A 22,702-nucleotide genomic window follows, 5' to 3' on the forward strand; every position below is an offset into this window, starting at 1 on the left:
TCAACAGTTAAAGGCTTAGTAAATATATCAGCCCATTGATTTTCAGTATCAATGAATTGTATATCTAAAATTCCTTTTTGAACATAATCTCTGATAAAATGGTGTTTGATTTCAATGTGCTTCGCTCTTGAATGCAAAATTGGATTTTTAGACAAACAAATAGCAGCAGTATTATCACAATAAATGGGAATACTGTTAGCAGTTATCTGATAATCTTCCAACTGATGTTTCATCCAAAGTAGTTGTGTACAACAACTTGCAGCTGAAATGTATTCTGCTTCTGCTGTAGACATAGCAATAGTTGTTTGTCTTTTGCTAGCCCAGGATATAAGATTATCACCCAGAAATTGACAATTGCCACTGGTTGACTTTCTTTCAATCCTATCACCAGCATAATCAGCATCACAGAATCCAATTAGCTTATAATCTAAGGATTTCCTATAAAGGAGTCCAAGATTGGTCGTTCCTTTCAAATACCTGAAGATTCTCTTGACAGCAGTCATATGAGATTCTCTAGGATCTGATTGGAATCTTGCACACAAGCATACACTGAATAAAATATCTGGCCTAGATGCAGTGAGGTATAACAAAGAACCAATCATACCTCTATACAACTTCTGATCTACTTTAGCTCCTTCATCTTCTTTGCTTAAGGTGCACGTAGGGTGCATTGGAGTGTTCATCACTTTACAATCTTCAAGTTTGAACTTCTTCAGAAGCTCCTTTGTGTACTTTGATTGATGAACATAGACTCCATCTTTGCATTGATTGATTTGAATGCCCAGGAAGAACTTCAGCTCTCCCATCATGCTCATTTCAAATTCATCCTGCATTAACTCAGAAAATTCCTTGCAAAGAGATGCATTAGTAGAACCAAATATTATATCATCAACATATATTTGCACAACAAGAATATCTTTCTCAAGGGTCCTTCTGAAGAGTGTAGTATCAACCTGTCCTCTTTTAAAATCATTTTTGATTAAGAAATTACTTAGTCTATCATACCAAGCTCTGGGAGCTTGTTTCAAGCCATATAGTGATTTCTTCAGTTTAAAAACATGGTCAGGATATTTAATATCCTCAAATCCAGGAGGTTGCTTGACATACACTTCTTCTTCTATGACACCATTTAGAAATGCACTCTTGACATCCATTTGATATAATATTATGCCATGATTAACTGCATAGGAAAGAATTAACCTGATTGCTTCCAATCTTGCAACTGGAGCAAACGTTTCAGTGTAATCAATGCCTTCTTGTTGACTATACCCTTGTGCAACAAGCCTGGCTTTGTTTCTTGTTACTTCACCTTGCTCGTTCAGCTTGTTTCTGAATACCCATTTTGTTCCAATAATGTTCTTGTGCTGAGGTTTGGGTACCAGATCCCACACATCATTTCTTTGAAATTGATTCAACTCTTCTTGCATAGCTAGGATCCATCCATCATCTGAAAGTGCTTCATCAACTGTTGTAGGTTCAATCATTGAGATTAGTCCAATCATTGACTCCTCTTGTCTGAAATGTGATCTTGTTCTTCTTGGACTATCTTTGTTTCCAATGATTAGCTCCTCAGGATGTGAAGACTTGTGTTTGAATGTGTTTCTGGGAGGATCTGCTTGATGTGAGCCATCTTGTGCTTCATCAGAAGCAGCTTCATCTTGTGCTTCTGATGTGGGTTCAGCTTCTGGACTCTCTTCAGATTCAGCTATCTGATCAGGTTCTGGAGTAGCTTCAGGAACCTGTATCTCTGCAGAACTTTCACCTTGCTTTGAAGTTTTATCTTCAAGCTCCTTGTCATCAAATTTAACGTGCATAGATTCTTCAACACGAAGTGTTTCTGAATTATACACTCTGTATGCCTTTGACCTTTCAGAGTAACCTAAAAAGATTCCTCTTTGGGCCTTGGCATCAAATTTCTTTAGGTAGAGCTTGTTGTTCAGAATGTAACATGTACATCCAAATTGATGAAAGTAAGAGATATTGGGTTTTCTTCCTTTAAAGAGTTCATATGCTGTTTTCTCCAAAATAGGTCTAATATAGATCCTGTTTTGAACATAGCATGATGTATTCACTGCTTCTGCCCAAAAATGTTTTGGTAAATTGTTTTCATGAATCATGGTTCTGGCCATTTCTTGTAAAGTTCTATTCTTTCTCTCTACAACCCCATTTTGTTGTGGTGTTCTAGGAGAAGAGAACTCATGGAAAATTCCATGTTTTTCACAAAAAGCTTCAAATGGCTCATTTTCAAATTCTCCACCATGATCACTTCTGACTTTCAAAATTTTTGATTCTTTTTCAGATTGAATTTGAGTGCAGAAGCTACTGAATACATCACACGCAACATCTTTACTCTTTATGAATTTCACCCAAGTCCATCTGCTGTAATCATCAACAATGACTAATCCATATCTACTTCCATATAGGGATGCAGTACTCACTGGTCCAAATAAATCAATATGGAGTAATTCTAAAGGTCTTGAGGTTGAAACAATGTCTTTGGTTTTAAAAGATGATTTCACAATTTTCCCTCTCTGACATGCACCACAGAGTGCATCTGAATGATAGTCAATGTCTGGTAGCCCTTTCACAAGTTGTAACTTACTAAGCTTAGAGATTAACCTCCAGTTAGCATGTCCCAACCTTCTGTGCCACATCCATTTCTTATCATTCACTGATAGTAGGCAAACCACCTTCTGATCAGCCAGTTCAGAAAAAATTGATTTTATAGACATTGTCAACTCTCTTTCCCTTAAACACAATGGATTTGTCTTCCTTGTTGATTACTGTACAGTTGGGTTTTTCAAAAAGCACATCATAACCATTATCGCAAAATTGACTAATGCTCAAAAGGTTATGTTCAAGACCATCTACCAACCATACATTATTAATTGAGGTAGAGGAATTACCAATAGTTCCTGTACCTATGATCTTGCCTAACTGGTTGCCTCCAAATTTCACATTTCCTCCCTCTTTGATTGTTAGGCTGAGGAACATGGACTTGTCTCCTGTCATGTGTCTTGAGCAACCGCTGTCTAGGTACCATGATCTTTGCTTTGGCACTGCTCTTAGACATACCTGCATCATTGACATTTTTAGATTTAGGTACCCATTGTTCTATGGGTCCTGGAAGGTTAGTACTTAAGGCTTTACTCTTCACTTCTTGTACCTTGTGCTGTGAGTTGGGTTGCTTCTGATTAACCATCACCTTAGGTTTTGGTACTTCAGAAGCAGTAACTATCTTCTTCTGAAACTTAGACTTCAGAACCCCAGATTTTGGTTTCACCAGACTCTGAGGAATAGGTTCTGATCTTTTCAGGATCCTGACCTTTGAAGTCTTGGAATCAGATTTGATCATAGCCTTTGACTTAGAGTTCTTTGGCGTTGAAGTAATCTTAGCCTTAGGACTAGAAGCTTCAGGTTCTGATTGAACAACAGTTTCCAACTCAGCCCCTTCTGGTACAAAGAATGTTTTCAGACCTTCCTTGATGCATTCACAACAAGATTTTAGATTGGTTTTCTCAAGTTTCACTTCTGGAAAACCAATTCCTCTGCCATTGTTCTTGTAAATGCTATAAATCATAGAAGCTACTCTGCTTCTGTCAATGCCAGATATAATAAAATCTTCAAGAGCAATTTCATGGTTACTTAAAGGTTTTTCATTACACTTTTCTTGTAGCTTCTGACATAAGAACCTGAGCTGATCTTCATATGTTTTACACATGAAGTCAAAGCCCCTAAGTCCTTGTTCAGAAGCTTTCAGATCCAATAGAGTTGATTTTTGCTGTTGTACCAAATCAGCATATTTTTCTTTTAAATCCTTCAACTCATTGGTTCTTACTTCAAAATGTGTAAGAAGTTCTTTAAGTGACTCAACAAGTTCATCTCTGGGAATTTTGAAATATACCTCGTTTTCATCTTCTGAGTCTGAATCTGATCCAGCTTCTGAAGTTGCTGTTGCTACCAACCCAACAGCTACCTTTGCATCTTCATCAGCTTCCTCTTTATCAGATCCAGATTCACTACCCAAATCATCCCAGGTTGCCATTAAACTCTGCTTAATCTGCTTCTTGAGTTTGCTTGGTTTGAATGTAGACCTCTTTGACTTGTCCTTTGACTTTTCTCTTTGAAGATCAGGGCATTCAGCAATGAAGTGTCCAGGCTTCTTACAGTTGAAGCATCCCTTCTGATCTTCTTTCTTTGAGCTTCTGGAGTTACCCCTTCTGGAGAGAAACTTTCTGTTCTTCTTGGCCAAATATTGAAGTCTGTTTGAGAGCATGGCCATTTCAGCAGCATCTGGTTCAGAATCTGAACTTGACTGTTCTTCCTCTTCAGATTCAACTACTTTGAGAGCTTTTGATGACTTGCCTTTGGATGGAAGAGCTATTGATTTACTCTTCTTAGTAGACTCATGTTCATTAAGACTTAACTCATGAACTTTGAGAGAACTAACAAGATCTTCGACACTTAAAGTGTTTAAATCTTTAGCTTCCTCAATGGCAGTCACCTTTGGTCTCCATCTGGCAGGTAAGCTTCTGAGTATCTTGCTTACATGATCAGAAGCAACATAGCTCTTCTTTAGAATCTGTAGCCCAGAAACTAAGGTTTGAAACCTTGAGTACATTTCCTCAATAGTTTCATCATCCTTCATCTTGAATAACTCATACTGATGTACAAGCAGGAGAGCCTTTGCTTCTTTGACCTTCTTGCTCCCTTCATAATTTGAACAGAGAGAAGCAAACATAGCTTTAGCAGTGGATTTGTCACTCATCTTCATGTATTCTGCTTTGGGTATGGCAGTGACAAGAGCTCCTCTGATAATATGATGCTTCTTGTAAAGTTTCCTCAGTTCTGGAGTATGTTTCTTTCTATCCACAGCAGCTCCTTCTTCATCAAGGACTAAATCACCAACACCATCTTCCAGAATATCCCATAATTCTTCATCCAGGCTCATGATGTAACTGTAAAAGTTGGTCTTCCACCAAGAGAACTCTTCAGCATCTCCATTGAACTTTGGAACTTTTCCAACACTGGTTTTCTTACTATCACTATAATCATGTGAGACATGTTTATAGCTAGTATCACTAGAACCAGTAGGAGGAGGAGTAGACATGTTTTTCTCAGATCTTTGACTGTTGCACGGTTAAGTGTTACACAACAGACCAAGGCTCTAGATACCAATTGAAGGTGAGAAAAACACAAGAAGGGGGGTTGAATTGTGTTTTAGAAAAATTCTTCGTTTCTCCTAAAAACTGAACACACTGATCAGAAGCTAAGCGAGACAGCTTCTGAAGTGATAATCAGAATCTAAATGCAGCGGAATAAAATAGAGAGAGAGAAGAAGAACGACACAAAGCAATTATACTGGTTCCTTCCACAATCCGGAAGTAGTTCAGTCCCCCTTGCACTTCCAAGGAGATTTCACTATGAGTAATATCTGATTACAAATGCTCAAGCACACAAGCAAGAGACTTCCAATGCTCAAGCACACAAGCAAGAGACTTCCTTTGCTCAAGAACACAATCAAGAGACTTCCTGCTCAAGCACAACTGCAAGAGACTTCCTAACTAAACAAAATTACACAGAAAATTGTTTAAGGTTGAACACTTGATATACAATCAGAGGTGCTCACAATACAAATCAGATACAGACTCAATGGACTTAAGAATTTCTAAGATATGACTTTGAGACACAGAAATTCTAAGTGAATGCAGAACAGTTTCAGCAGAGGTTTGGTACTTGTGAAAATTTTGTGAGTCTTTCGTTCAGCGCTCTTGCATTACCAAATCTCTAGGTCTTCACTCCTTTATATAGAGGTGTGAAAGAGACGTTGTGAAATTGCCAGCGCACCAAAGAGTCGTTGTTGAAGCTTGATCTTTCACCAATGATATATTGCCTGATTTGGTTGTTGTCCTATGAAGAACAAATTTGAAATCCATTCCTTATCCAAAGGAACATCTATGCAGGCGAGACCGTATTCTGGAGCTGTTTTCTTGTCTTGAAGCGTGGACACAAAACAGAGTAGTGGAGAACGTGGTTGTACAATTCGTACAAAGTACAATGTCAACGCTTTCGTCCAAATTGCAAGCACAAGCCTTCAAACACCTTTGAAATGGCCGTTGCAAATTCCACTAATCCTTTGTTTGTGTTTTCGAATCCAATAGACAGCTTTTGCATTGATAATTCTTCAATTCTTGAATCTTTTGTAAATCCAGTTGAGATTCAGCTTCTGGTGAAATAGCTTCTGATGAGGCAGCTTCTGATGATGCAGCTTCTGATGATATGACTTCTGCAGCTTCTGATGACGCAGCTTCTGATGATGTGGCTTCTGGACCTCTTGTCTTCAGAAGCACTATTCTTCAGGAGCAGCTTTACTTCAGGAGCGGTATTTCTTCAGGAGCAGCTTGACTTCAGGAGCGCTTTGCCTTCAGAATCATCTAAGCTTCATTTCCTTTGCTCTTTATTTGCTCATTCAGAACCAATGATGATGTAACTTTATAATTATGGTCCTGTACACTTGAACAAATATTAGCTAGTCCAATTTACAATTTTTAATACCTTGTTATCATCAAAACTCTTTAAGGTTCATTGTTAAACACATTTTGTTCCAACAGACCATGTGCATCATTTACAATTAATTACTATTTTAACAAATTATCTTCTTTTTTTAAAAAAAAAAAACTCACTCTCTAATATTCATCCTACATTTTATCATTTGTATCAGATTCTATTTTAAATTATTAGAATCCCTACTAATAGGATTTAGATTTAGATTTTATCGGTTCATACGTGTAGGTATTGTCAATACGGTTGCTTCACACTATTCAACTCCAAGTTAAATAATCATTCAATTAGGGTTTACGAATTGGACTATGCTATATACAATGAAATAATCCACACGAATTTATCACAATTAAGGTACAACAGTTAAAAGGCACCCACTAACAATACATGGGTATCTTTCAAAAAAAAAAAAAAACAATACATGGGTAGCTTGTGTGGAGTAGAATAATTACGACAGTTCCCTTGATTTAATCTCTATAGTGCTAATTTGAATTGAGTGTCATATGAAGCGTATTTCACTCTTTTCTTTATACGGGTTTCATATGAAATTATTGTGGGAATCATTCAATAATTAATTAAACAAAACTAACCGTTTATTACATGTATTAATATTATTGTATATACTTGAGGTCCACACTTATTCACATTTTATGGGTGCTTTACTGTGATGGACGAGTGATCATTTGGATGCTTGAGATATATGTAGTTCAAAAGAAAAATATATGAAATTAGAATAAGAGGAATGTAACAAAATAACCAAAAAAACAATTAGAGATTCGTAGGGGATAACACTCCATTCTCTAACCACTCCACATTCATTCTCCCACATTAATTTTCTAGTACAAAAAAGGTCCATATTTTACTCATCCTCCTTACGGGGGGTCCCCTATGTGGCATATGCTCCCATATTTTCTCACTAAACTCATTGTCGTACTATAGCATCATTAATTAACTCTTTTCTTTTCTTCTACAAGTTTCATTTCCTTTATGATTAGTAAGAGTTAAATCAAACTAAAAAGGACAATCATTTCAATCAATTCTAAGAGAAGATGCAAGAAAAAGCAAAGTTTTTATCTTTTTTCTTTTGAAGGGAGAAAAAACAAAGAAGTTGAATCAATCATACAACCAAGCAGACCCGAAATTATAACATTGATTCAGTGGTGGACCTGCTGACTAAGAACCTGCTAGGCCAAGCATGTACAAAATAATTTAACCATTCCATCATCACTAACCAACGTACAACCAAAGATCAACGGCCACCATTTTTCAACACAAAAGAAACAACCCTCAATAATTAAAAAAGGACACAACAAAGGAAATTACATTCACAGAAAAAGAAATCATCGAGATTCATTAATACACAATTTCAAATTTCATTTCCCATCTAGTAGTCAGTAGTTGGGAGCTGCTCATGGGTGCTGTTGATGAATAGAACCTCATAGACAAGCCCAGCAATTCCACCACCGATAAGTGGGCCAGCCCAGTAGACCCAGTGGTTGGACCAGCTCCAGCTCACAACAGCAGGCCCGAATGACACTGCTGGGTTCATGGATGCTCCGGTAAAGGCTCCACCAACCAAAATGTTAGCACCAACAATGAAACCAATAGCAATTGGTGCAATAATTCCAATGTTACCCTTCTTTGGGTCAACGGCTGTAGCATACACTGTGTACACCAATCCAAAGGTCATCACAATCTCCAACACCAAAGCTGGTCCAACTCCAACTCCCTCTGATAGTCCGAATGCTGGAACAGACTGCAAACAAAAGATTTTCATATATTCAATCATAATCGTCAGATCATTAAACATATAAAATCCGATGAAATATTAAAGTTGCATGAAAATTAAACTCTTGCATGTTAGGGTAACTAAATAACATAGCTAACTTTATTTTATATTATCTGATAATGTATAGTATCTTACCGAAGCGGTAACAAAGACGAGGAGGGCGGAAGCAACGATGGATCCGAGGAGTTGAGCGATGATGTAAACGATACCACGGAGGAGGGTGATGTTACCACCAACGAAGGCACCGAAGGTGACAGCAGGGTTGACATGTCCACCGGAGATGTTAGCACCAACGGAGACAGCAACAAAGAGAGCGAATGCATGGGCGATGGAGGCAGAGATGAGACCGGCAGGGGTGGCAGCACCGTCGTTGGTAAGCTTGTTGTATGCGATACCGGAACCTGAACCGGCGAAGACAAAGATGAAGGTTGAGATGAACTCAGCCAAACCAGCTTTCAAGGTGTCTGGGTGAGTTGCCTCTTGAGGAGTTCCTACGGCGATGTTTCTGATCGGCATGTTGAAATAATCGCTTTTGTAAACAAACACTCACTCTTTCTAGTTACTGTGAAAGCGCTTTCTGGTTTTCGCTTCTGCTTGTTTTCGCTTCCTATGCTTGTGTCTTACTTATATGGAGAACGACCGGCCTTTTGGTTCACCGGTTGTAACGGGTTACCGGTTGATATATTTCAATATTAGAATTTCTTTCATAATAGCTCCAAAATTGGGAGGAATCAACATTTTAATAAAAACCAAGCCAGAAAAGAAACAATGTTATTTGGTGACAGCCTGTTTAACATGCATGTTATTCTTTTCCTTTTTTTTGTTGTTGTGTGAACCAATAATATTGTTGGCCGAGTAAAATCATAATGGATGACAAACTTATTTCTCATAAGATGAAGATCATAATAAATGACAACTTATTTATTAAAAGATAAAGATCAAACGTCGTTTAACTACAACTTTTTAGACAGAACTAGAATCTAATATCTTTGAATAATTTAAAAAAGACTCGAATCATTTGATTTAATTGTTTTGATTTGCGAATGAAATGGTAAGTATCATTAAAACTCACACCCAAATGCTAGGTTCTGAATTTACTACATAAATGAAGATGTTAAACTAACAATTTCGATATTGTTTGGTGGGTTAGAACTTAAAAGAGTCTAATTCCATTTTTAATTGATTGTGTTTATTTATTTATTTCAATTTCAAATATTTTGGATATAACTCATCCCTAGTGTTGCGTTGCTCTCAAATACAGCGAAGCAATATGGGGATCCACCTTCCTTGAATTGACACGTGTCGGCGATGGATAAGAGCCACGTCATCAGCTTATTGGTGGTAATTATTTCTGGCTTTTTTGATGTCTAGATTGTTCCAAGAGCAATAGCACCTACTACACATTTCATTTACTTTAAGAACGTAGTACATGATTATAGAAATAGAATGGTTTTTTCTTTTAACAGATAGCAATAGAATTGTTATGATTATCTGGCGAGCATAAAATAAAATGAAGTAATTGTGAATTGTTGTAGTGCATAATGCAACAAATTTAATAATCTATAGCTCTAATGACATGATTAATCACTAATATAAAATAAATTGGATAAGATTAATAGAAGATTAGCACTGCCCACCAAAAAAATAAGGTATTTGTTATTTAAATAAAATGCGGTATATAGGTATGCGACTTTTCTTATAATATGCCATTTTTTTTGGGTAACGTTACCTTTATATTATAGGGAAAAAAGTACCTTTCGGTAATTGAATTTGATTTCCCTCCAATCCATGTCCTACAATTGGAGTTGCTGATTTTTTTTCCTCAAAGCTATTAGCTAAGTTGGTCCCCTCAATTATTTGTTACACACAGTAGTTTTACAATGCAAACAGCTGAACCCTGTGCCCCTTGAATCACGTAAATATTCTGTTTCGAGGCATTTTACTTGTTCAAAAATTTATTTCAGTTTTTCATATTTTATGTTTCTTTTGTTAAAAAAAAAAAACTCATGATACTTAATATGTATGGTTTTTATTTCTAGGGTTAAATATGTTAATAGTCCCTACATTTTACGCGACTTTGAAGAATAGTCCATACATTTCAATAAATGTTTTTAAAATCCTTACATTTTCTCTCTGTTACTACAATTGGTCCCTGCCGTCAATTTTTACACAGTAAGCAAACGGATTGATGATTTGGTATTTTTTGTTTTGTTTTTTACTTCTTAAATGGGTTGGGCAGGCAAATATGGGTAAAACACAACCCGATCCATGTATCAAACCCATTACAAAGACTTTCTCTGAAAACCCAAATAAGCTAAGCGGTGAGGCAGAGGTAGCAAAAGCTTGATCGAGGATGGTGCAACGTCTCACCTATCGCCCGCGTCATAGCTATGCAACCAAATCCAAACAACCCAGGGTTGTCAAAACCCTTGGTGGTAAGTGTTTTATCAGAAAACTAAGAAGTGAGCTAATGGGTCATCAGGATTGTGAACCGTGATTATGGTGGAGTTTTGCCTGGAGGTGATGTTTTCTAGGTTATTGGCTTCCTTCTATTACTGTACTTTACCCATAGTACCTTTAATTTCAGGTGGAGTTTCACATGGGAAAGGGCAATCCTTTCCCACCATGGGAAAGTCAATTTCATCCATTAGATCAACTAAGGAACACTTTGTAGTTAAAAAAAAAAAAAAACCAATCCCCAAATCAAACTCCTCCTTCCCCACGATCTCTCCATTCATCTCTCTACAAAAGGATTGTGAACCGTGATTATGGTTTTTTTTTAAGGAGATTATTTTTAATTGTTTTATTTAATAAATCAAATAAATAATTAAATTTTAATTTATATAATTTTTTTGACATGTTGCATCCCATGTCATTTATTAGGCCACGTGTCATCCTAGTGTTGTCAATGTGGCAACTTCTGTTTGTCTAGTCAACAAAATTTAACGGCAGGGACCAATTGTACTAACGGAGAGAAAATGTAAGGATTTTAAAAATATTTATTGAAATGTAGGGACTATTCTTCAAAGTCGCGCAAAATGTAGGGACTATTAACATATTTAACCCTTATTTCTAAAATGGAAAACTGCAATATTAAAACAAGTATTGAAATGCCGCAACAAAATATTGATAAAAGTTTTTCTCACTTAGCATGACAACTTCAATAATCCAAACCGTTTTATCAGGTCCTTTAAGCTTATTTCCTTCACCCAAGTAGTTCAAATGAATGTGGTGTACCTCCTCTAAAAAAAGAATGTGCTGTACCTATTATCATTATTTTGCGAAAAATAATGGACCAACCTAGCGACAAATAAATGTGTAACGGGTGAGAAAAGCATACCGTTTCAAGTTTGGAGTAACAAGAGTTACATTTACAAATAAAGAGCACTCCTAATGAGTATTCAATGGATTAATTCAATTGTGTTTGTTTTGTGTATTCGATGGATTAGTTCAATGTGTTTGTTTTGGATTAAATATTATGAACATGATTTGCCAACTCAGTCGCAATCACTGGTTGTTAATGATTGCATTATTATCTATTTAAATACGTTATCATCAAAATATTTTATAAGCCATTGCAAAAGTACTGCTCAATTTTATTTCTTATATAATTGGAGGGATGAAACTAATCCAACGCAACACTTGCATCCTAAATTAACTTGATATGTTGTCTCAATTGGTTTTTGGGTTTGACATAGATGCTCTCAATTTCTTAAAATATATCGACTGTTACATTTTTTTTATCTCAACTTTTGAAAAAAACAAGATACATTGGTTTATTTAAGTTATAATTATTACATAATAATAGAACACAAGCGAACGATGTGTTGCGCAGTTAGGTCTTTTTAGATATATTATTACTAATATTTTAATTGTATACAATATATTTAATTTATTTATACAAAATGCATTCCCCCTTCCCTCAAAAAAAAAAAAATGCATGCCCCCTATTACTTGATATGTTGTCTCAAAGGGTCATGCGCTTTCAAAAGAATTGATTTACATTTGTCATTCATTCATGCATAAATGTTTCTAGAGAACAAATTTATGCATTACAGTTATAGTGATAAGATTTTCAATTTCTTTTGAGAAATTAAGATGATATGTATATCAAATGTGGAATACCTGGCCAAAAATAATGTTAAACGTAAAATTTCTTGGAAAAAAAAATTATTTAGCACCAAATTTTCTAAAGCTCCTCTTTTGGTGGATCCTGCTTATATATGTTTGTTTCCCTCGCGATAAAAATTTAGTCTCTTGAATTCTTCCCCCCCCCCCCCCCCCTGGTTTTTATAAAATATGTAAAAATATTATAGGTAAAATAATAACAATAAAAATAGTGAATTAATTATTGTCTCATAAATCGCTTTATGAATGAGTGAATCTTCAAATCTATCCCAAATAGTATTGAAAGTCATTGTTTCACTAGTCATTGAAAATGAGATAAATTTCAAAGGAAACTTTAAAATCGCAATCATCGTCATATCATATATATTGTCAAACATTTCAAATTAATTCATCATGCTAAATAATTAACATGAAGTCGGTTTGGCAGATTATGAGCACAAAAAAGGTTATCAAAAGTGTTAATTAATATTTAATTGGATCAAACAAAATATTGTTTATCGAGATTGTGATGTCTAATGATTCCATTGGATCTGTTCAAGCTTATTATAATACAATATCCTCTAATACAGCTCTTCATATAGTGGATTAGGCCTCGAGACGGGGCCATGATGGTATTTTGATGTAATAGTAGAGTTATTTTTTTTTGGTTAATATACGTACTAGTAGGGCTCTGTTTGGTAAACCCAAAAAAAGAGCTTTTAGCTTATAAGCTCATTTGATAAAAAAAGCTGTGTTTGGTAACACTTTAGCTCTGTTTGGTACAACGAGCTTATAGCTTATTTCAGGAGCTTATAAGCTATTTTTCAGAAGCTACTTCAAGTAGCTTTTGAGCTTATAGCTTTTAGCTTCTCATTTTTTCTTCCATATTTACCCTTATTATTCAAAGCAAAAGCTATCAGCTAATTTTACCAAACACTTCAACAAGCTTATCAGCTAAAAGCTATCAGCTAGCTTATCAGCTATCAGCTAATTTTACCAAACAGAGCCTTAATGTGGCAGAAGTTTTACTATCACTAATGTAGTAGTTCTAGGCACTGTTTGGTAAGGCCACATAACTAGCTTATAGCTTATAGCTTATAAGCTCGTTTGACAAAATAAGTTCTGTTTGGTAACATTTTTTACAACGAGCTTATAGCTTATTTCACGAATTTCCATGAGCTTATAAGCTATTTTTCAGAAGCTACTTCAAGTAGCGTTTGAGCTTATAGCTTATAGCGTCTCACTTTTAATTCCAGTTTTACCCTTATGTTTTTATTTAAAGTCCACTTTTATCTTTTTAACTCAAACTAAAATAGTTATGAAATAATTATCAGTTGCGCTTCCGTCTTTTTTTTCTTTTGAGAAAATGCCTTCCATAGTTTTTTTTATAGAGTACGTTTCAATTTTTTTTTCCTATAAGAATGTTACTTTCATTTTTTTTTAAAGCTGAATATTACTTTCGTTGTTAAGTCTTATTACGTAACTTCCTTCAAAAAAAGTCTTATTACGTAACTATAACAATTCAGTATAATAAAATTACTCAAGATAATATTATGTAACTATGCATTGTTGGTAAATATTTAATAATACATATACATATAATAATAATAATAATAATAATAATAATAATAATAATAATAATAATAGTAATAATGAATTATAGTATGAATAAAAATATCATTTTATGTCATTTTACATCTAACAGCTAGTTGAACCGCTATTTTTACCAAACACTTCAATTAGCTTATCAGCTATCAGTCATCAGTCATCAGCTATAAGCTATCAGCTAAAAGCTATCAGCTAGCTTATCAGCTAAAAGCTATCAGCCAGCTTATCAGCTATCCGCTAATTTTACCAAACAGAGCCTTAATGTGTTTAAAACAATTTAGGTAATGGACCAAAGTTTGTTTAGATAATATAAAATGAAATATGAAAGGATATTATGTGGCATATGCCAACTTCAATTGTTCTGTTCACAAGCTTATAGTGCCTTCTTTTTCTATAAAAAAAATAAAAAAATAAAAAAATTATAGCGAGTCCCTCTACTCTGAATATATTATGTTGAAACCAAATAAATCGAGATCCAAATGGCCCCACTCATAAGATTCAAAGAGAGGAAGTTTTATTTTTTACTCATGGCGTATGACTCAAAATAAAACCAACACCATATTCTCTTATTTTGTCAGAGGAGCTTATATTGTTAATTTTTTGTGTAGTTTGTCAATGATTAGGTATATGCATGTGAAATTGTGAGGCTGAGATTGATTTAACGGTTGCCTAAACAATTTGTAATTATTTGAGTCAACAAACGAGTAGTTTCGTTCTTAACCAAAAAAAAATAGTCTTTTTGGATTTAGGCCGGCAGTTTAATATAGCTAACAATCAGTTTGATTTGTTTTTTAAGTGATACCATTTACCTTACAAATCAATTTTGACAAGAGTTTATAAAAAAACACTTTTTATAACTTGATTTTATAAAGACAGAAGAGACTTAATATAAAAAACCTAATATGACATCACAGATAATCAATTGAGTCATCCATCGTATCCAAGCAACAACCTTAATAGTGTTAATGTGAGCGAGTGTAATGTGAGAAAAATCAAAATTCCCGAGACAAAACATGTTAGGCTCGATAAGAGATTAAAAAAGTTACAATGTTCATCTTACGTTTTAAAATGATTTACACTTTATAAAAACTTAATATTACATTCTAAGGGGATTTGGCAACACTCCGATCTAAAGTTCACACCACTATCTATTTTCGGGTCTTCTGTGAAGCCACCTCACAATTTTTTTCCTTTATAAAATATATCTAATCGGGTTTAAAAGTGTGAGGGTTGTTTGTAAACCTCTATTAACCTCAATTTCAAACAAATGTGAACGTTTTGATGTACCAAAACAATAATTAACATATGTTTCTATCCAAAAACATATGCATGGAACCTTGAAGTGTGTTCTTCTCAAATCTCAATATTTCATGTTTGATTCTCTTCGATGTCAATCTCAACAAACTAGTTTTATTTCTTAAAAAAATTACAAATTAACATAATTTATTGAAAAAGAATAGCATGATAAGGACTAAATGATATAAAATTCCGCCTCCCCGCAGCACATGAAATTTAAAACAATGAGGTGAAGAGGACCACCACAACGTGACGCCCTTGCTGTGTGTTTGGACGGAGTGGTAGTGCAGCATTTGTCTTTGTCTGTCTTGTGTTTATAATTATCAAAACCGTCCAAAAAGCACCACAAAACCATTCACATCATTTATCAATCACTGTCACTAACCTTATTCTCCTCTTAAACCCAAATAAATACTACGAATACGCTATGGCTGCTATTAGTTAATTTTACTCCATTTCATTCATAGCCACATAATAAAATTCTAATATTCCTATAATTTTTTCTTACAATGATGTCATACAAAGTTTCTTACAACAAAATTAAACTGAAGTCCCAACTCAAAATTCACACATTGGTACGATAATGCTAACGACTTTTCTTAATATTTGAATTATGATATTGTATATCACAAAAAAAGGATATATTTCTCATTACAACTTATTTAATATATATTTGTTCTAGGCTGATTAAAGCCCTTAATTCCTTGCATATAAAATCCAAAACGTTAAGGCTCGAACACATTTTTATTAGACCAAGTCTAACCAACATTGGATTATTCCATCTTATCATTGCCTCAACGACTAACTAAAATTCTCTCATTTCATAACACTTCAACGACTTGTATTAGACACGAGCTAAACATCGATGGCCCGCCACCAATAACATTTTCTTATCAACCTTTCAACAATACATATGCATCATCCAATCTTCATCTCTAACACTAGGGATGCAACATCTAACCTTTCAATACCTCTCACTCTTACTCCTATATTAACTTGTCCGTTAGAGTGTTTACATGTATCCTAACTTGTATCTCTAGGGTTTCTACTTCGCAAATGACTACAACCTTTTTTTTTTTGACAGAACAAATGACTACAACCTGATAACCTCAAATCAATATTGTTCCTTTTATTTTTATGTCAAGTTTTTCTAATATATATAGAAGCGGATTATCCAAAACCCGGTGGCATACATTTTTAGTTTGAGTGTGTGTTTGGTTCAGCTTTGAATATAATTGATTCTGATAGAATTGATTCTGACAGAATTGATTCTGAGAGAATTGATTTATGTTTGGATACAATTATGTAGAATTGATTAAACAAACTGAATGTTGTTTGGATGATTTTGATCAAAATTGCTTTTGAATGTATAATTACTAAAATAGACATAGCTAAAGGAGAATTGATAAAGAAGGAGAATTGATAAAGGACAATAAAGGAAAATAATAGGTTGTAATAATAAAATATACAATTTACTGTTTATAATTGATTATAGAAAAGCTAAAAGCTAGGATTTGTAGCTTCATGGAAAATTGCTTATAATTGCTTTTTGGCTAGAATTGCTTCTCTGAAAAGCCAAATCAAACATGTTGTTTTTTAGCTAAAACTGCTTATAATTGCTTTTTGGCTAGAATTGCTTCTGAAAAGCTAAACCAAACAGGCCATGAAACAATCCTCAGATAGAAGGAAGAATAGAGCGTGGCATTGACGTGGAAATGGGCCAGTGCATGTTAGTTTACCGGCTAATACTGATTGGTCAATTCAATATTGAAATTGAGTTACAGCAATTCCAGCTGTATTGAGTGGGGCCATCACGTGACAAATAAGATTTTAGATTGGGAGAATATCATATCATACATGGATCAGGGAGAAGACTAATCTAAATCTATCACTGGTGAGAAGGTGCGGCGGACAAGCTTATAAAAAAATAATATAAGTGCTTATTTTAGAAGTCATTTTAGGCATCATATAGATACACATAAATTGACCATTTCCATTTTGATGAAATTATTTCTTGTCTTGGTTCAAAAACAATCCCTTCACGCATTTATTCCACTGATATGTTATTATTATTGGGCATTGTTTGTTACAGTGTCGCATCGTGTCAGCATAGATTAGAGTATATCTATACGGGTTCGTATTAACTTAACTATATAGAGTTCCATGTTCTATGCATTTCTTATGAATAAGTGTCTAGGGCAAAAATACAATGGAGAGGACAATCATTTGCTTGCCATGTGCAGGGAACCAAAAGGGAAAAAGGGAAAAAGTATGGGAGAAAAAGATGAGCTATGTTTGGAGGGTAATAATAATTAATTAACTTTTTTTTTTTGAGGGAAATAATTAATTAATTAACTTGTTCAATCAATTTTAATTGACACTACAAATCACCATAAAATTATTTTGAAAATTTTAAAAATTAAGTTATATTTCCATGTTTATCATTCTAATATTTTGTGTTTATTTACCATGAATAATACATGTCGATTAATATTTGAAAGAAATAGAGTCCATTACACTCTGCAAACATAAAAATCAGCTAAAATTGTGTTTGGATTTAATTAAGACCGGCTATATATGTGAGTTTCCAAAGTTTGATGGACAAATGTTATTATTATTATTTTTTTTACAAGACAAATTGTTATTGCTCTTCCTAAATTGTAAGCAGACAGTTTTATAGCAAGGATTCAAAGTTGCAAACAAGTTAACTAAAAAATCGATATGAATGGCATTTTTTGTTGACAATGAAATTTTTATTCTGAAGAAAACATGAAGGGGTCCCATACCCACCGGCCAGAAAACAGAAAAGGACAAAATGGCGCAAGCATGTGTTAAAACTTAAAATGACTTAATTGTATTTTAGTCATTCAACTTTAGAATCTTTGCCCCGTCCTCGTTGTATTTTCGTTTTGAAATTTTATAAAGTACATTGAATTTTAGTTTATTTTTTGTGTAAGATTTCTCCATGTACCTAATCTCAACATGAATGATGCATTTATCCAATATGAAAAATATTAATATATATTAATGTAAAATACTATTGAATGTGTTTCAATGATTTTTTTTATAATGTTAAATACTATTTTTAATAATAACTGATGTGTTTCAATGATTTTGAGAAAAATAAAAAATATACATTCCATTTAAAAATCATATTTAAACCAAATTAGTTTTTTTACTCAAATTCATATGAATCTTAAAAATTCATATGTCAAAAACTCAAAAGAACGAAAATAAGATAGAAAATTGGTTCGTAATTAATTGGGCAAATCCAGCCTGATCTATAATATACTTGTACACATACATGTTTGATACAACGTACATATACTTGTACACGTAATACGTACTTTAACTAAAACAAATAGGTTAGCAACAAATACATTTGTTACAAATTGTTACATCTTCATAATATTTTTCAATTAGAGTGCGATATGATTTGAACCTCTAAGCGCGCATATATATATATAACCTTGACATAGCAAGCTACTGATTCCATTTAATATTTTTTTTGAACAAATAGAGTCTAAGCTCAAGAAACAACTACAAAGTATCACCACGGAAATGTAATATCTCAATAGAATCAGAAAAAAGTAACGAGTTAATGTCAATTGAAGGTTGCTCCTAAATAATCATCTTGGAACCACTTCTACAATCCATCGCTGTGAAGGCATCCACACAAAAGTTAGCTTCGCAGTATGTTTAACACACCTTAACTTTCCAATCTAATTTCAGCAATTGGCGAAATTTTTGAACTAACCGGAACCCTGCAGCTCCAATATCACCATCTTATCACCATCTCTAGTTAAGCTCGTCACAACCACCTTAGAACCCACATGCACCTCTACCTTGCTATATTCATATCTCCGAGCCAACCTCAAACTCTCCAAAACACCCCATAACTCTGCAACATATGCACTACATTTGCCCAAAAAGTTAGAAAAACCACAGCCACTCTCATGCGTCTCCACTAATCAAACCAATACACCTCGCTTGCAAGCCAACTCGACACGCTCCATTTGAGTTGATTTTAACCCAGCCTGACAGCGGTAGGTTCCTACTAACCATAACTTGTTGCTCTGCATTCACATCATCACGATTAACATAATTAGCTCTCTTGTATCTCATAACATAATTTATAACTCGCTGCCACAACTTTTGAGGTCTCTCAAAGCCTGTACAATGTTCCTCCTTATTCCTCCACATCCAAAGAGAGTGACATATACCAAAGCTCTCAATGTATTATCATCTTTAAAGTATTTATTTATTAATTGTCATTTTGTTTTATTATAGAAATTTTTAGGTGAGTTCGACCTAGGGTCTCATTAGAATCAGGGAAGGTCTCAATGTTCAAAAAACATCGACATAGGTTCTTATTGTTGTGTGGCAAGTGTGAGTTGCAAGTCTCACATCGTTTAGAAAAGAGGAGATTGAATATTTTAGAAGTGACAAAGACATATATACCTAATGCCTTAAGATTTTCTGTAAATGGATAATGTTCAACTCAGTTGTGTGGTTACTATTGGCCCAATATGGATGTTCCCCTAACTCCCCCTCATCGAAATTTTCCTAGCAATGGTGATCAGATAGTGTGTCTCGTTGGTTCCTGTGACATCGGTGATGCATAATGACAACGGTGATGCAAGCATAAGTGTTTGCGGAAGAAAAAGTTTCCACTTGAGAGGAAGCACAATGAATTGAAGGACTCATCACACTTCAGAGGAACTTGTTGTATAACAAATGTGAGTTGGAAGTCTCACACTGTTTACAAAATAAGAGGTTGATCACTTTATAAGTGAGATGACTCATACAGGCACGGATGCACTTGGAAGTAATTGGGGGCAGCTGACCCCACTTCTTCAATATTTTTTTAACTAGCAACCTAATAATTTTACAGTTTGACCCCACTTCAAATTATAAGTTGCCCCCACATAAACTCATTCAATCCATTAAAGACAAACTATCTCACAAATATTATTAAAGGGATTTGCTAGAACACACCCACTAGTTTTTATGTGGGAGTGTTTTAGCAAGTTACACCTTAAGGTGCATTTAACTACTTTTTAGTTATAATTTTCTAAAACACACATTCTAAAAAATAAGTGGGTGTATTCTAGCAAATGCCTATAGGAGTTGCTAACATACACCCACTTATTTTTTTGAAGGTGTGTAACACCCCGTTTTCCAAACATAAAAATTTCTTAATTAAAAATCAGAGTAATTCAACTTTAAACGGAATGCTACACTTCTTAAAAATTCATAAACTGAATAAATAACAATTTATTCTTCAAAATCATTTAACATAAGTAATTCAAAACTTCGCAGCGGAATTAGTTCATTTAACATAAAAAGTCTTTGGCACGTTGGCCTCATCAGAAAATCTCATAAGTCCTAGTTCAATATTTATTCATAAAAGTTCATAAACAATACGTAAGGAATAGAAGTAAAGTCAAGTCTCATCCCGTTACGTATCAGAGCACCTAGACACACATGTGAGGAGTCCACTCACGACGCCTCTAATCTTGATTACCTGCAAGTTACCCATACGAAGAGCAACATTTTCAAGCAGAGGGGTGAGATTTCTCAAACAATAATATAAAGCATATAAATCATATAAAGTACATTCAACAACTTAAACATCATTAACATATCTTAAACTCCATTAACTAGCATCATTAATCACCTATATAAGTCATATACTTCATCAAATAACTTCAGTTATTAATAATAAAACATCATCAAATAATAGTCGCAACACATTATCATAATCATATAACATCTTATCATAAATCACATAACATCTAACATCAACAATAATAATAAGCATCAACATCTAACATCAATAATAATAATAACCATCAACATCTAACATCAATAATAATAGGCATCACCATATAATTCACGTAACAGCATTATCAAAACATAGCATTTATTGGAAACAACTTCATAACCAAGTTCAATAATCAACTTCATAAACAACATCATCATTAAATCATAATCGCAATCAAATACCATCATCGAATATCATCATTAAATCATCATTAAATATAAGTTATGACGACTCTACAATGCAACAACAACTTCAACAACAACTTAGACAACTTCAACAACAACTTAGACAACTTCAACATGCATGTGGTACCACCAGGGCATTAAGCCCCCATCGCTAAGGTCATAAAGAACCTGTCGGGCATTAAGCCCCCATCACTGACTATGCAACAACACAATCTTCCTACAACTTGGCAACTTAAACAACATCATGAACATCTATGACATCCTAACATCTTGACAACATAACATCTTAACAACTTGATGACTTCATAACGACTCGACGACTTAACAACTCTTATCATCTTAACGTCTTAACATCTTAACATCTTAGCATCTGGACAACATATGGATCACATAAATAATTCATGTCATATCATAATATAACAATATCTAACGTCTTAACATCTTAACATCTTAGCATCTTGACAACATATGGATCACATAAATAATTCATGTCATATCATAATATAACAATATCAAATGATAATAAACAACATCTTAAAATATCATATTCATCAATCATAAACAACTTCATATAACATCGTATTTAAACATCGACAATAATTCACTATGTATCTTTGTAAAAACATAATAAATTATCCACAACCTATTTTCATGTCAAACCAAAGCTACTGGAAAGATATCACAAATATCAACAACTTTCATGTTTACAACAAAGATCAATTCAAAACAGAAACATATGAACAAAATGCAAAAACATGAAACAGAGAATGCTGTCACCGTACAATTTTGCTAAGACCTCCCTGTAGTATTTTCATCATAACTCACAGACCAAACATCATTTTCACGTCAAACCAAAGCCACTGGAAAGCTAACAAAATTATCTAAAACTTTCATGTTTACGCCTAAGACCAATTCTGTACCGATCAATACCAGTTTTCATTTTAAATTCGGAAAAGTTGTGCTGAAAGTCCATAAAAATTCACTGTGACCGACATGCAGTAATTTGACCATAACTCAAGTTATATATATCCTATTGACGTGAGACCAATGGCATTAGAAATCTAACATCCATACCTACAACTTTCGTGTTTACACCTAAACCCAGTTCGGAACTTAAACTTGTCAAACTGAGACAATAAAAACGCGTTTTGGACATTGACAGTAAAATCGTAGTTCATCTGCGATTTCGCTTTGGGGAAATATTTTCCACTTCGTATTCGATCCAATACTCTCCAAACTTGACCCTAATCATTACCCTATGATTACCCTATTATTAGAACACTAATTATTCATCAACTTACTGTATGCAAATTCAAAGGGTTCTCAAAT

At 34.0% G+C, this 22,702-nt stretch overlaps 1 protein-coding gene across 1 annotated transcript; it reads right to left on the reverse strand.

Moving 5' to 3' along the window:
* Positions 1-7,611: 7,611 nt before the first annotated feature.
* On the reverse strand, positions 7,612-8,946 carry GAMMA-TIP (gamma tonoplast intrinsic protein). Its single transcript, XM_085725588.1, has 2 exons — positions 8,486-8,946; positions 7,612-8,317 (listed from the first exon to the last, which is right to left on the reverse strand). Exons 1-2 carry the CDS (start codon positions 8,864-8,866, stop codon positions 7,946-7,948), a joined length of 753 nt encoding a protein of 250 aa, XP_085581714.1. The 5' UTR covers positions 8,867-8,946; the 3' UTR covers positions 7,612-7,945.
* Between the last annotated feature and the right edge of the window lie 13,756 nt (positions 8,947-22,702).

The sequence above is a fragment of the Medicago sativa genome, chromosome 7 (genome assembly GCF_051527215.1).
Source record: "Medicago sativa cultivar Bolivia chromosome 7, Bolivia_mono, whole genome shotgun sequence".
NCBI classification, from domain to species: Eukaryota; Viridiplantae; Streptophyta; class Magnoliopsida; order Fabales; family Fabaceae; genus Medicago; species Medicago sativa.

Excerpts from the sequence above, each read along its gene's own strand:
- GAMMA-TIP (XM_085725588.1), bottom strand. The coding sequence starts at position 8,866 with ATGCCGATCAGAAACATCGCCGTAGGAACTCCTCAAGAGGCAACTCAC. Across the intron at positions 8,318-8,485 it reads TCGTCTTTGTTACCGCTTCG|TCTGTTCCAGCATTCGGACT; the intron begins GTAAGATACTAT and ends TTTTGTTTGCAG.